Source organism: Exophiala mesophila (assembly GCF_000836275.1).
Source record: "Exophiala mesophila strain CBS 40295 unplaced genomic scaffold supercont1.1, whole genome shotgun sequence".
Taxonomy (NCBI): Eukaryota; Fungi; Ascomycota; class Eurotiomycetes; order Chaetothyriales; family Herpotrichiellaceae; genus Exophiala; species Exophiala mesophila.
Genome location: NW_015622504.1, coordinates 5,505,182 through 5,519,938, shown reverse-complemented (window position 1 = coordinate 5,519,938; position 14,757 = coordinate 5,505,182). Strand labels below are relative to the sequence as shown.

Here is a 14,757-nt window from a genome sequence, read left to right as displayed (position 1 = left end):
TAGACTACTGGCTGCGGAATATCAGGCTCGTTCACATGTCGTCAATCTCCATACGGAGTAGTTCCATATTTCCGCCTACTCCGTCTATACGCCAGGACCAACCCAAAGACACCCTCCCCATATCACATCACATCACATCAGATTACTTGTCATCAGGCGTATCTATCATTTTGTACCCTCAAAGGCTAGGTAGTGTACATTTTTACCTCGCCTTGTTTTGCATGCTCTTCCAAACGCAAAAGCCCATCCAACTGACCTAGACCAAGACCAGGACCAAGACCCAGACCGAAAGCATTCCCAAATCCAAGGTCCCTAAGTTTCTCTTTGATGAGGTCACCAGTGCCATAGAGAAGGGCCTTGCGTTTTTCACTACGAATACTTGCCACGGATATATCGTGACTTTGACTGTCACCTGGATCTTGGCCCCACTATTTTAATTTCATGGTCAGTATCCATGCGAAGGAGTGGATATTGCGTAAGACGAATAAGTAGAAGATGAATGGATGGACGGATGGACGGATGGATGGATGGCTGGAGAAGGCCGCGCCTCAACTCACCTCGACGGGGTATGAGTGTGGGTGTGGGTAGTGATCTGGGGCAGATGAAGTCTTGGCACTATCGGGTCTGCAACGGTCGGAAATACCCCCTCCTCCTCTTCCTCCTGATTCTCCTCCTGATTCTCCTAATGCTTCTGTTGTGGATCTTCTTCTCAATCCAGACCCTTTGGCGGTACGAGCCGCGATAATACCAAACCTCTTCTTGCTCACTTCGGGTCTAGTGAACGTATCGGGCTCTTCGTCTATGGTGTCTAAATTGCGGTGGTCCCATGATGTCTGCAGCCGAGGCTGTGACTGTGGCGAGAGTGGTTGACGGTCGCTGGGGTTTGGAAGTAAAGCTAAGGTTTGGGCACCGTCGAGTCCGGGTTCAGTCAAATGGTTTTTGTGTTGACTACTCGTGGGCGTGAGGTGGATGTTTTGATGGACTAGTCCGGAAACAGGCTTGCGGTGGACTTCGATGGCGGAGATGGTGGCGGGGAAAAGGAGTCGTGGTGTTGTCGGAGTGGTGAGTGGAGTTTTTCCCAATTTCCCTGTGTTTGTAGTGGTGGTGGTGGTGGATTCTGGGGTTGATGATTGTTCTTGGTGAAGTCTTCTAGGGAGGCGTGTTTTGCTACTGCTGAAATATCCATCGTTGTGTGATTGTGAGGATGAAGTAACCGGTCGATTGTTGTCGATGCCAATGTCATCCTTCTTCAATTCTTCTTCCTCGGGGTTGTTGTTTTCATCCTTGCTCATAATCCTTGAATTATGCATGCCTGCAACTCCCATTGTCATAGTACGCACCTGTTCACTTTCTTCTTCTTCTTCTTCTGTCCACACTGGAATTGGCGCTCCAACCAAGGTGTCAATCCCACTACTCTCGCCATAAAGCCAATCGAGATACAACCAGAGTGCTCTGGCATTATAATGGTGACTAACAAATGACAGCACACTGGGCCCTAGAGTGCCTCGGATGAATTGACAGACGCGACGGTTCGCATGATTCCAATTGTCAATATGAGCTCTTGAGCTTACGGTTCTACTCGATGGAACATGGTAGTTGAAAGCACCGCGTATGGGTTTTCCATGCCTGACCTTGCCTCGAGTTCCTTGTACTGGGATGCGGCTTTCAACAACCGGTTCTGGCCATCCTCCAAGAATGAGGCCTGTGGTAGCCGGATGACAGAAGAGGAACGGTTTGATACTCGTAAGCCACAAATTGTAGTTGGACTTTCCTACTAACCGGAGCATGAATGGACTGGGCGGAAGATAAGGGATTTGGTAGACTGTGGTTGACGAAGTCGGAATCGGTTTGGGATGAGCCATTGTAGAACGATATGAGTTGTTTTTGAAGCACGAGAACATGCTGCTGCTATGGAAACAGTGGTAAAGATCTGGTTCTGCCATACACGCATTCGTAAGGGGGAACGAGGTGTCCCTTTATGAAATCTCGATATAAACCATCAAAGAACTCTGCGGGCGCTGAAACCCATGATCTCTTTCCTTGGGTAACATTTGAAACCTTTGATCATTTGTCTGCGCAGACCACAGCGTCCACAACTCTCTTGAGTAGTGAAGACTAGATCTTCAAACGAAAACGTCCACATGAACCGATTTGTGGCTGAGACGTGCTCGATGAGTGTCTCACAACAGTCAAAATATAAAATATGCCCACAACTCTCCCCATGTTGTCTAGGCAGCCATTTTATTTCTTTGTAGTGTCTCAGGTCTTGAAATCCTGGATACGAAGACCCATGTCTTCACAAATCTGCTCTACGCTTTGTTGCTTGCCTTGAATTTGCAGGCAGAAGCCCAATCGTTGGAGAAAAGCCATGGCGGAAGGGCCTCGGTTGGGGTATCGATGATGGGTTAGGTAGACAGCTCGACGGAGATAGGACTCGGCGGCAGTATTTTCACCACGGTGCATGTACAGAGTTGCAAGCTGGTCACAGGCCCATGACGAGGTGCCTCCGCTGTTGGAGCCGAGCGGGTCGGCCCTCTCGTTGTCCAATATCCGATGAGCAATAGCCTCTACGGCGAGCTCTTTGCCTTGATCAGAGTAGATTCGGCCAAGTGCGGCGAGTGCTGTCCTGTGTCGCTTCTGCTTGCGCATAGTTTGGCTGTCAACAACGAGCTTCTGGCATAACGTTCGAGCTTTCACAAAATTCTTGCGTTTTCGTAACATGTCGATGCGATCCACCTGGAGCGCGAACAAGGATGGGTTGTCAAACTTTCGACGAGCCTCATAACCTTCTATGATTAATCCCATCATTGGCTCAACCACATGGTCACGAATATCTGCTGTAGCGACCATACTCAGCGCAATCGCCAGAGGGTGGTCTTGGCCAAGAACCTGTCTGGCCATTGACGACACAAAGTCGAGCAGAGAATGCTGTAGATCATTCAATCCCTGCCATGTAGTTGCAAAGTGTAACAGTAGGCAAGAGACCAAGTGGAGTGGTGCCGACATGATCAGCGGCTGTATCATCTGGCAACATCTGTCAAATGCGGTCCAGGCTTCGAGAGACCTGCCTTGTTCCATGTGTTCATAGCCGTGGTATAACTTTAACCAGAATTCGGATGCTTGGTCGATCCGCCGAGCTCTGACCTCGGGGGAGATTGTCTGAGGAAAGCGACGTTCCAATTCCCTGATCTTGAGCGGTCTGAAGGCAATAAAGTGCCAAGATACGGCCTCTCGGGTATGAAAGATGGTCTTCTCCACGGCATGGAAATCGGTTGGCAGGCTTATTGTGCGGGACATTCTTGTTCCATGAGATTGTGTCTCCTCCATCTGGACATCAGGCGCTTCCGGTGTACATGTCGAAGCTTGCCAGAGGCGGGCAGAGGCTAGAGCATTGGGCGGAGAATCTTGTTTGACGTTTGGGTCACTGATTGTGACATCTTCCGGGCTGTGGGAAAGATGTTCTAGGAGTTCGGAGAACCTCTTGTCAGTGCGACAATGTCTCCTGACACGGTCCAGCTTTACAGGCCGGCCTTGGAAAGAGAGGGAGTGGACGTCTTGGCCAGCATCGACAAAGGCTTTTACTCTTCGTGCGATATTCTCTTTATCCTTGGCTTTGTAATTCTTTCGGACCTTCCAATCAGCAATACGTCTTTTGAACATTTTCTCGCTGACCTGGTTAGTGGTGATGGGACGACGTCAATGGAGCAAATGAATCTTACCTTGCATTGAAGCCATGTCTCGACGACAAGATATGTCTGACATCTTTCAGCTTTCGGTTTTCCGAGATATACAAGTGAGTGAAAATATCCTTGACTTCAGCCCATTGGTCTGGTGTTGGACCTATGTTGCGCGACTGAGCGCCTTGTGGTGACTCGGTCATAGTTAAGATGACAGCAGCCAGATCCTCAGGATGAGAGAAGAGACATTAGTCTTATTGACGAATGAAGAGAGATGAGCGGCCCATCCTCAACGTTTTGGACGAGGGGTGGATGGCAGTGCTACAAGAGCAGGCTCTTCAAAGATATATGCCATGACATAAGAGAAGTAGTCCTGACCTGAGGGAGGCTGAGGGCTGCCTTGCACCAGAGTGATTGCATGAAAGACGCATTAGCCCTGGTCCCGTGTGAGGGTTGGAGGGGAAAAGATGTGGGCATTGAGGTCAAAATAATTTTGTCAGACATGGATGCAGTCTGGTCGACACGAGTTGATCAAGCAGCAAACTCGGCGCTTTATCACAAAATGATGGCAGTGGATGTTTTGGTCAGGCAAAAATATATGCAGGTTAACAACGGTGGCTGCGGCTGAGCAAATAGGGAACCAATCTGGTTGCTGCCTAAGAAGGATTGGATGCCTGAGGAATGTCCCTTTTGTCACCAATCAAATCGTTAGCGGCAGATGCGCCTTGTAGCCTTCGATCAGGCTTGCACATGACTTCACTCGAATGGAAAGAATTCATCAATGATTAAGGCTTACGAGAACGAGAACGACAGCGACAGCGGAGGATAATACACCTTACCTGCAAGGGACATGATAGAAACCATGCGAGACACTGATACCTACCTGACGCTGATATAGATTTCCTCAAACACCTACCTTTCTGGTTGCCATACAGTTTAACGGCTAGGATGATTGCTGCCATAATAACCTGACTTCTTAACTATATCCTTGGTAGGACAATTTGACACGTGCATTCTGGCAGTACAGGTCGTTGAAAGCACTGCATGCTAGTGCCGCATGATGTGGCTGGCAGGCAAAGAAGTGCACAATCTGGGGCACACCAGACTCCGTAGCCTCATTCAAGACCGCCGGCTCACCGTGGTGTTGCACGGCATAGATCTGAGCAGCACTGCTATCAAACACTTGAATCCAAGTCTGCAGATGGAGATCGAGCTGCTTCACTGTGACATGACCTTTGATGCAGTCATTCAATGACCATTCCACAAATTGACGGAGGGCTGGATCTAGGTTGTCGAGAACGAGGCTCACTAGCCATCGATCGCATTTGGCAGCCGGTATGTTGGCCATCCAATCTTTGGCAACATACATGTCTGAGACAATGAGTTCAAGCTTGAGCCGCCAGTCGTGGCGCCCCTCAGAGCTATCCGACGGCGAACTATTCATGCGGTTCCGGCCCGCATTCTTTCGGTCAGGGAAGCATATTGCAGCCACGTCCTCGAGCGCGATAGCAAAGTTTTTCACCAGTTGTGTTCTGAACACATCGGTGACATTCTTCTCAAATGCCTCAGTGACAGGCCACCGTTGTCGGAGGACTTCTTCAAGTTTGCCTGGATTGAATAGTTCTTCTTTGAGGCGAGCTGGGTCAGTGATAAGCCAATCGACCAGCACTTCTCGAACTTGTTGAACTTGATGTTGCTTCTGGGCATCCATTGCGACCTGTTGGTCAATCGGGCATTCGACTGTCTCTTCGAAGTACTTGTCCCAGATATGATGCTGGTGGGTGGTGGAGTCTGCCTTCCACGAGTTGTTTGTATTCGCTGCCTTTCCGCCTCCTTTGTAGTGGTTTCGACCACCAGTATTATACGGATGTGTATTGGACCTGTTATCATACACTCGATTGTTATTATGCGAGGGGCCGTTGAAGCGATTATTGTTTTGACGGTAGTTATTTTGGCGGTAGTTGTTTTGTTGAGCATTATTTTGATAATGTCGAGGCTGCTCATTCTGGACATCATTTTGGTTATCATTGTTTCCATGATTAGGTCCCCCATGGCGTGGCTGCTGGTGGTGGTTGCCACGAGCGCCCTGGTTTTTGTTCCCACGTTTGTGCCCCATTTGAGGCGAGGTGCAACTATAAATGTAGAGAGAAGGATTACTCGAGACGACGAGTATAGGAAAGCTGTAAGATTATACTGGATAAGAGTGGTTCAACCGAGACAAGCAGCGAGGCTGCATTAGGCGGGACGTAATAGCTGTACTTAATATGTGCACCCTCACTGTTGCTGACAATGAATCCAGTCTTTCATTGTTTCAGGATCATTGTGTTGGTTACTAGATCATAAAGCCTTTTCAGTAATGTCTTTGTGGTTGCCAATAAAACGGCGTTGACCATAATGAACGACTCGAACGGGCTTTTCATTGGGTAAAGATCTTGCCAGTATCCGGTTTCCGTGTATAGGCAATCGTCATTGTTGATCAAGCCACGGATGGTGTTGAACGTCTGGAGTGTAGTGTTTGGGCTCACATGTGGCATTGTAGCAATGTCAGATTTTTCCTTCGGCTGTCAGCCTCTGTATGCGTGTCAACAGAGCTGTGCCTTGTCGTCCCAGCTTTGCTTTGCCATCTTTTCCCGGGCGTTTTGCTTTCGCCATTGCCCGACGCTCTCTGTCTCTAGCGAGTCTCGCGTCAGCATTGGCCGCAATTTCCGCTCTGCGCTGAGCGCCAACTTCAAGTTCTTTGTGGTAAGAAGATGTTTTGGGTCTAGCGGAGTGTAAATTGTGAGAACTGTTCAAACGATGCTGCTTTTGTCGAGACTTTGGCTCTTCATTGAGCAAGGCCTGGCGCTCTGGATGCAGTTCAAGGGAAGCGGCAGGCGCAGGTGGTGAGTGAGGCTGGGCTGCTTCGCCCGGCTCGGACAGAATTCGTGGGGGGTCTGGCTGAGGATTTTCGTTTTGTGATTGAGCTTTGATCTTCGCGTATGCTTTCTTGACTTTGGCTTTCTGGATTAGATCCTTCTTGATTTTTTGCGCTATAGAAGTCAGTCACGCGTGGCGGGGATCTTGTTGAAGGAGGGTCAAATACTCTTCCGCCGGTAAGTTCCATCAGGTAAATTTGCTGGACCAACCGAGAAGCCTGAAGATTTGGCTCTCTTGGGTCTGTCGGCCGCGACTACGCGATCATCTTCGCGTAGTCGTTTGGGGCTCATTCTGACTGGGCTGGCACGGGGCCAGGCTGTGATTATATCACAGTTGAATACTTAGTGTGACGGTGGGAATAGGCCAGAATCAAGGAGTCCGGAAGGGTCTCGTGTAAATCTAGAAGGTTTGAGGAGTAGTTGATTACCTTGGTTGGAAAGAATTTCAGCAAAGAGTGCGTGAAGGAAAAATGCGGGGAATCAAAGTTGTTATGGAGTTACAGACGACGATGATATTAGTGCGTTAGGTTGGTTTGGTGGTCGTTCCCTGCATCCGCCTGACAGATGAGGCCCATCGGGCTTCGGGCTTTAGGCTTCGTGGCTAGTCTTTCTAGCCCTTTGTGGCCCCGACTCAACCTTGGCTGGCGCAGGCATCTGGCCAAAGAACTTTACTTGATGTCACATGATGGAGCCCGGAGCGATAACGGTTTGCCAGTGGTGGGGGCGACCAATGGGTCTGTCATGCTGGTCATGCTGGTCATGCTTGCCTGGTTATGAGACGAGACGAGACATTTGAGTCATGGGCCCAACCAGCCGCTACTCAACCTCAACTGCACCCGACTTTGACTCACCTTGGACCGTTTCTCAACTCGCCTCATTACTTTTGCTGTATAACTACCCAGACACTCCAGCCATCTGACAACCACTGAAGTCTGTGTTCCTGGGGTCTGAATGGCCATGGAGCCATAAAACATCAACGCCACTCCCTCTTTCTCGCCTCCGGCAATGCCTTTCTCCCACGACCAGTACGACTTGGGCGCTCCTGATCTACCATCTCTGCGGATGCTAGCACCCAGATCACCTCATCGACGACACGGCTCTGGGGAGGATTATGCCCTTTGTCTTTGGCCCTGAGCCCCTCCCAAGCCACCCTTCTAAACGACGTAAACTATCCCATCCTCATCTCGCCATGGCTCGATATGAGGAGCGACATAACTCCGACCCACAAGATGCTGAAACGGGGAAGGACCGGTCTGTCAACACAGACGACTGGTGTGACAACCCCTCTCCGGGAGACACCAAAGACGAACCTGAGATCAGGACAAGTGATCGAGAGGAACTTATCCAATGCATCAAACGAGGTCAACGCCCGACCTGGGTGCCCAAACCTACATTGGAAGCACTGTGTACTGAAGCCAACACCTGGCAACCCCGTTCCACGGGCCTGTTGCATAGCCATGATTCAGAGTCTCAGCCCATTTCTCCATATCCAGTCGCTCAACGTCATGAATCTTCCACCCCAGAACAGCAGACCTCTCCTTGTGCAACCGATTCATTACGCCGGTCCCTGTCTGCTCTCCACACGGGCGATTTTCACAATGCCTATCAACCCATATCAAGCCCTACGACTTTCGATCCACCCATGAACATTTCTCCTCCCATTATGAGGCATGACTACTCCTCACAATATGGGTTTCCTCCTATGTCTAAGAACTTGACAGAAGAGCCTCCTCGACGGTCCAGAGCACCATCGTTGGGAAGTAGCCTCTCCTCGAGCTTCGTCATGCGAGTACCAACGAGCCCTCTTGTAAACTCCATGAACAACCCTTCACTTGATTTTTCACCTAAAGAACCATCCTCAACAGACACCAAGGCTGCGAGAAGAAGGACACTGCCGCCGAATGCATACGGACCATTGCAGGTGTTGCCTATTGAAGATTCAATGCCTCCATTTGGGCGACATTCTTCCGCTACACATCAACTAAATTCCCTCGAAACACATGATATTCATACACCACGCCGTTCTTTGAGTTCGTTCACATATCAACCGACCTCTAGCAACCAGCCTCCCAGCCTGGCGCGTGCTCGCAGACTATCTCTAGCATGCGATGTCTCCCCAAGGCAGCGTGCTTCTCTAGTTGGGTCTTTCGAGGAGTCTATCCTCCGAGGTCGAATGTCCATACCCCCGTCAAAACCATTGGACTTTGTTGCTCAGATTGGAGTAGTTGGAAAAGGAAAGTGCCCGGCCAGTCTCAAGTGTCCCGCACATGTCACCGTTCCTTTTCCAGCAGTCTTCTACAATTACCCAAGCTCAAATGACTCGCGGTCTATTTCTGATGACAATCCCAGTCCTTACGTTGGGGCGATTGATCTAGAGCATAACCTTAAGCCTGCCGAGCCGCATGTTCGTCGCAGAGGCCGGGCTTCGATTTCGTTGCATACCGAAAGCCCGGCCACAGATATCAAGACCTTGGATAACCCCCACACAGGAAGCCAAGATTCTCCTAGCTCTGAGCAGTCGGTCTCACAGCACGTCAAGGTGCCAAACGGTGGCGTGTACAGAGTTCCCCAGGTTGGACAACTACAAGTCATCATCAAAAACCCCAACAAGACAGCTGTGAAACTGTTTCTGGTCCCGTACGACTTGACTGGTATGCCTCCGGGGACGAAAACGTTTGTTCGTCAGCGCAGCTTTTCAACTTCCCCAGCTCTTAACGTGGCTTTGTTGGACAAAAGGATCGTCACCCCATTGCGCGAACGCAACGGTGGGAAGGACATTCTGCGTTATTTGATCCATCTCAAATTTTGTTGCACCTCAAAAGGACGCTTCTATCTTCATGATCAGATCCGTGTCATCTTTGCCAATCGGGTCCCTGACGACAAGGAAAAGCTGAGACACGAAGTGCAACTGCAAGAACCACGATTCAGTCCCTATAAGCCGACGGTGGAAAATGGCTCGCGTAGTCCAAGCATGAACGAGAACAGGTTCAGTCCTTCGCCCACCATGTCACCACCACCTTATGGTGCCCGTGGGCCAATTCTGGATTCCGGTCGAGGCAACTTCGACAACTTTTATGACTCGGCTCTAACCTTCAATCCTCCAACAAATCCAGCGCTTGTGGCCCGCGGACCGGATCTGTCTGCCGATCTCTCGCCCACTAGCTCACAACGTGACGCTTATGCCGAGGGGAATCTGCCACCCACCCCAGGTTTCTTGCCTTCACGATCTTCCCGAAGCTCTCCTGTGTCTTGGACTACCACTGCAAAAGGTGCACCTTCTATAGAGGCAGGCAATGGTCTGATATCCCAGAAGCTTCGCGAGTTCAACGCCAACCGCGCCGCTGGTGACTAGGTGACGTACTTGTTGACAGAGATTTTGTGGATGTAATACAGCGTAACCATGAGATAGACAGACTCTGGAAAGGCTTCAATATGATTCGTTCAAGCTTCGCAACGTTTGTCCGCACTTGACTCTGTATTTGCTTCGAAGCTACAACTCATTAGACTAAAGAGAACATTTCCTTCCCACATCCCCACACTCTCTAATCCTCTAGTTGGCCAAGCCAATTCAACCACCTGACGAAATGATCCCTCGACTTTCTGGAGGCGAGTGACCATTAATTTCATACAGTCAGGTTGCGAAGAACGTCTCCTAAAGAGTGGTTTCCCCGCCTTGTGGATTCAATGTTGGACACTCAGCAAGTCCACACAGTGCAAGTTGGAGGTTTTGAATCCGAATGTCATACTTGGTAATCAGGACTTACCAGGGGGACATCAGCCACGCGAGGGGAAAACTTGGGGGATAAGAAAAGCTTGAGAAGGAAATAATTAAGACTTGGGCCGAGGCGGGCGCAGGCTAAACCCTAACAAGCAGGAAGCTCAAGTGCTGACGACTAACTTGCACCAACTTGGTTGACGGAGGGGCATGATTGCGGCTTTCCAGCCCTTCCAAGTAAGACTCGGGTGCCCCTCGGCCCTTGGGCCCAAGGCCTAACTACCTTATACTGGTTGGGCTGTACTTACCTTAGTGTCCGACCCCAAGCAGAAGGACCCATTGGACTGCGCCTGGAATCGCACAACATCATCGTTCCTCACACCATGCGGCCAAAACCACTCCACTTGGCTCCACGGGGGTCGAGCTTTCCAGGTTATGGCTTGTGGGCTTCCAGGGTGTACGCATAGCATTAGCATGCCTTACGCATACTTGTAAGGAGTGCCACGACCACGACTATTGATTGTCCACTGCCACCAACACTGCCACTGCCACTCCAGTGCTTCTACCTCTCGTGCTCTCCCACCGCCAATGCACCGCACTACAACATTCGTCACCCCCATTCATGCTTGATTGATCTCTTGCACACACTGACAATACGCACTCTCATTTAACACCGCCAGGTTACTGACCTACTGGTTGCTTTCATATCACGCCATTCCCTCCAATCCCACCTCCTGTCGTCCCCTTCGCCTGCTGTCTGTCCGCCAATCCCATCCATGCTCTTCCCGTAGGCATATCTTTCCGCCTCATCCTCCTGCCCAGACGTCGATGACCTGGGGGAGTCGTCCTCGTTGAAGATGCACAAGATCAGCAACTTCACCGGCCAAGCCCGTCATGGATGGGAACGGATGACCCCAGCTGCGTTTGGCATGTCAAGATTTCATCAAGATATGCCAGCGCAGCAACCACTGAGACGTCCACACGGTTCTTCAGCTATCGTTCCACCGGCTTCTACTGATTCAACACCCGTCAATCTTTGCTTCAACGTCCCCTTTGCCTCGAACCTCCCGGGGCCCGACCCCGATGAAATCCTTCATTCGAGCCCTGGCGCTTTACAACGCTGGACTTTCCCAGACGGCACCGCCGAAGATACACCCGTCCACAAGCTACCTGTCCACGTCCAAAATGAGGAAAGGCTCCGATCCTTGTGCACTTACATAAGTGATCAAAGTGCTGGTCGGATCCACGCCACGGTCACGTCCTCCGAACCTAAGGCTGGGCCTGCTCTGCATAGACGATTCCAAGCCTTGGTCACAAATGTCTGCATTTCCGGCGACGGCGAGTTGGTCAATAAAATGAGAGCCAAGGTGCTCAACGAAACGCCAATCATGATGGTAAGCCGTGTAATCCTAAGTCCCAGAACTATTCTAAATCCAAGCAGCGGTCTGCCGTTGTAGACATTGATCCAGACCTGATCCTTGACGGTGCCGAAACCAACATTCGCTCGAGCGTTCTCGATCACATAGACCTATGTGCTAAGTACACCGGCACGGACATTTTTCTCTTGAAACCTCGGAACACAGAGACATCATCACATGGAGCCCTTCACAGTGATGGACTCGATAATGGACTCGACCAACGCTTTCGAGTCAATATCTATGGTGACATGGAAAGCGTCGAGCATGCCAAAACACGTGCCTTGATGATGATCGATCAAATTGTACGACACTTGAACATGATTCCTCTTTGCCTCCACACACACTAACGTCATTTATAGCTCAAACATAAGATTGACATGGTCCGGCTCGAGGTCACAATGCATACTCTGGTTTCAGGCCGCACCGGAAAGAATATCAAGCAAATCGAGTCCGCCACCAAAACAGCCATTTACTTTCCACCTCCTTTCGCAGGTGTCTTTGGATACATTCCCCCACATGCCACACGAAGGTCGGCCGAGGAGATTTTCATCACTGGCGAGACTCAAGAACGGATCAATCAAGCCAAGCAAAAGCTAAAAGAGCTGGTCATGGGTATAAAGCTCTACACAAAGGACGTGGTGGTGTCGCCAAGTAAAATCGACAATATCATTCTTGATCGGCTGGACAAGATGCGCAAGGTTATGGAGATCAACGGCTCCCATGTCCTGTTTCCCCAGCTCGGTAGTCAACGTGGCCTTGTCCGCGTCCAAGGGACAGAAGTACTTCATGTTGAGAGGACTGTAAAGGAGATCATGGCTTTGGTAACCAAACATTTCCTCCCTGAGATCTTGAATGTGACTGACAAATTCCTCTTCAGGCCGGACAGTTCTTCAGTGCTTCCTGGTGGATCATCATGCCAGACCCCAGCCAAGGTCCAAGCCTCCGTGCTCCCTCACCCGACGATATCCGCGTCATGCTGAGCGACATCTGCACCAACTCTGGAGCGGATCTGAGCTTTGAAAAGTTTACCTTCACCATCAACGGTTCCGATGACGCTGTCAAGGCGGCAATGATGGTGATCAACCAGATCCCGTTCATTAAACGAACTCCATACCAAATGCGGGTCAAGATTGAACTTGCCAATGAACACAAGGAGTTTGTTAGCGGCAAAAAAAATGGCAAAATCAACAAGATCATGGGTCAAAGTAGGACAAGCCAATTTGGATCTGATCGTTGTCGACTAACTCGCTCTCATAGGCAATGTTCAAATCATCTTTGACGGTTTCAACGAGTACAACTTTTATATCGACGTGGTAGGCAACCAGTATGAGGCCACGAAGAATGGATTGGATTTGGTTGAACAGGAAATGCCGGCCTCGATTTCGTTCCATGTGCCCGATCAGTATCACAAACGCATCATCGGCATTGGCGGGCAACATATCCAACGGATTATGAAAAAGTATTCAGTGTTTGTCAAATTCTCTAACGCCATGGATCGGGGCAATATGGGCAAGGAAGAAGACGACATCAAGGTCGACAATGTCATTTGCCGCACCCCGGCTCGCAATGCACAGAGTCTGGACCTAGTGAAACAGGAGATCATGGATATGGTGGAGAAAGCTGTAAGCGACCCTATCTCTTGAGTGAAATCTTCGAGTGCTGAACCATCTGCTTTGCCAGGACGCCGAGTTTGTCTCGGAAACTGTCGTGATCAACAGACTCTACCATCGAGAATTGATCGCGCGGTTGACTGACATTGAAGACTTGGAAAAGAAATGGAACTGCAAGATTGACTTTCCAAATACGGAACAAGCCAGTGACGTGGTGACCATCTCTGGGCCTGAGTATCAAGTTCCCCAGGCTGTAGACGCCTTTCTCGGCATGGTTCCCGAAAGCCACGAGATTGCTTTCCAGAAATCACCCGAGCTCGACGCCTTCTTCGCCAATGCCGAACTCTTCAACGACTTTCGGCAGAAGTCAAGAAACCAATACGAAGTGGATGTGCATGCGAATCCGCAGTTGAGCAGCTTGCCCAAGTCGGCGACTGCATCGCTGGAGCGAATCGTGGGCCCTTCGGAGGGCCGACTGGTCCTCACCTACACCAGGAACAACGCCGGCGGGCTCCAGGATGCCATCGACTTCCTCATCACCCAGCTGGTGCCATTTGGGTTGGATGCAACCACGGTCAAAGGGGCCATTCCGCGGCCGAAATCTGATTCTTTCGAGGACTCCTTACCTTTCTTTGACTCGAAGCTTCTACAAAATGCGCCTTCTCTCCATTCTGATTCTCCCACACGACTGAGCTTCGCCGATGGAGAGAGCACACCCGTTTCTGAACGTGCGTCACTCTTTGATCGGCTCCGCAAGCCTGGAAGCATATCGTCCTTCTCATCCTTTATGAGCCGGAAAAATCAGAACAACTCGCCTGGAACTTTCTTCAAGCATGCATCTTCCAATGCAAGCAAAGCCTCTCTCATTAGTATGGAGAGCCGGGAGAGTGGATATCGAAACTTCTGGAACGATAGCGGAGTGAATCTACCCGAAGAGGAGGCGTCTACGTCCGTGAGTGGTGGCTGGCCATCCCGCTTTCACGGAGACAAGCTCTCATTCAGCATGAGCAACATGAATGCTTCTGGTGACAAGACGCCCAAGCATGAACCTCGAGCGAGTTTTGACTCTGGACGACCTCCCACCTCTCACTCCTTTTCTTCCCACCCAGGCCCCATTGGGCCTTTTCATCACGGGCAGAACACAGGCAACTCCAACGGGTCTGTCCCCAATTTGAATCTTCCTTTACGTTAGACTTTTTGATTGAAGTCACTCTTGTCGGAACACGAGCCACGATACCCCATTATCTCTACAGAACCCATGATTATATATTCTTATGTCAAGCGAGATACCCCATTTGATGCAAAACCGAAAAGCAAACAACGTTGGGGGAGGGCAAAGATTGAGCGCCTTCGCAGTTGGATGACTATGAAGAGGCGATGGGTTTGGTTGATTTGTCGGCTTTATTGCTGTATTTTGGGCAG

General features: G+C 50.3%; 6 protein-coding genes across 6 annotated transcripts; 2 read left to right on the top strand and 4 right to left on the bottom strand.

Annotated features, from left to right (window-relative positions):
• Nucleotides 1-185: 185 nt before the first annotated feature.
• On the bottom strand, nucleotides 186-1,862 carry PV10_01759 (uncharacterized protein; the record flags this gene model as incomplete). The annotated part of the gene is made up of 2 exons (XM_016365994.1): nucleotides 186-428; nucleotides 558-1,862. The coding sequence occupies 2 exons, from the start codon at nucleotides 1,860-1,862 to the stop codon at nucleotides 186-188; spliced, it is 1,548 nt and encodes a 515-aa protein (XP_016229643.1).
• Nucleotides 1,863-2,259: 397 nt separating this feature from the next.
• On the bottom strand, nucleotides 2,260-3,880 carry PV10_01758 (uncharacterized protein; the record flags this gene model as incomplete). The annotated part of the gene is made up of 2 exons (XM_016365993.1): nucleotides 2,260-3,667; nucleotides 3,720-3,880. 2 exons carry the CDS (start codon nucleotides 3,878-3,880, stop codon nucleotides 2,260-2,262), a joined length of 1,569 nt encoding a protein of 522 aa, XP_016229642.1.
• A 773-nt stretch (nucleotides 3,881-4,653) lies between these two features.
• On the bottom strand, nucleotides 4,654-5,793 carry PV10_01757 (uncharacterized protein; the record flags this gene model as incomplete). The annotated part of the gene is made up of 1 exon (XM_016365992.1): nucleotides 4,654-5,793. One exon carries the CDS (start codon nucleotides 5,791-5,793, stop codon nucleotides 4,654-4,656), a length of 1,140 nt encoding a protein of 379 aa, XP_016229641.1.
• A 428-nt stretch (nucleotides 5,794-6,221) lies between these two features.
• Nucleotides 6,222-6,883, bottom strand: PV10_01756 (uncharacterized protein; the record flags this gene model as incomplete). The annotated part of the gene is made up of 2 exons (XM_016365991.1): nucleotides 6,222-6,706; nucleotides 6,760-6,883. The coding sequence occupies 2 exons, from the start codon at nucleotides 6,881-6,883 to the stop codon at nucleotides 6,222-6,224; spliced, it is 609 nt and encodes a 202-aa protein (XP_016229640.1).
• Nucleotides 6,884-7,703: 820 nt separating this feature from the next.
• On the top strand, nucleotides 7,704-9,944 carry PV10_01755 (uncharacterized protein; the record flags this gene model as incomplete). The annotated part of the gene is made up of 1 exon (XM_016365990.1): nucleotides 7,704-9,944. The coding sequence occupies one exon, from the start codon at nucleotides 7,704-7,706 to the stop codon at nucleotides 9,942-9,944; it is 2,241 nt and encodes a 746-aa protein (XP_016229639.1).
• Nucleotides 9,945-11,164: 1,220 nt separating this feature from the next.
• On the top strand, nucleotides 11,165-14,527 carry PV10_01754 (uncharacterized protein; the record flags this gene model as incomplete). Its single annotated transcript, XM_016365989.1, has 6 exons — nucleotides 11,165-11,701; nucleotides 11,749-12,027; nucleotides 12,085-12,546; nucleotides 12,603-12,930; nucleotides 12,983-13,347; nucleotides 13,406-14,527. The coding sequence occupies 6 exons, from the start codon at nucleotides 11,165-11,167 to the stop codon at nucleotides 14,525-14,527; spliced, it is 3,093 nt and encodes a 1,030-aa protein (XP_016229638.1).
• Between the last annotated feature and the right edge of the window lie 230 nt (nucleotides 14,528-14,757).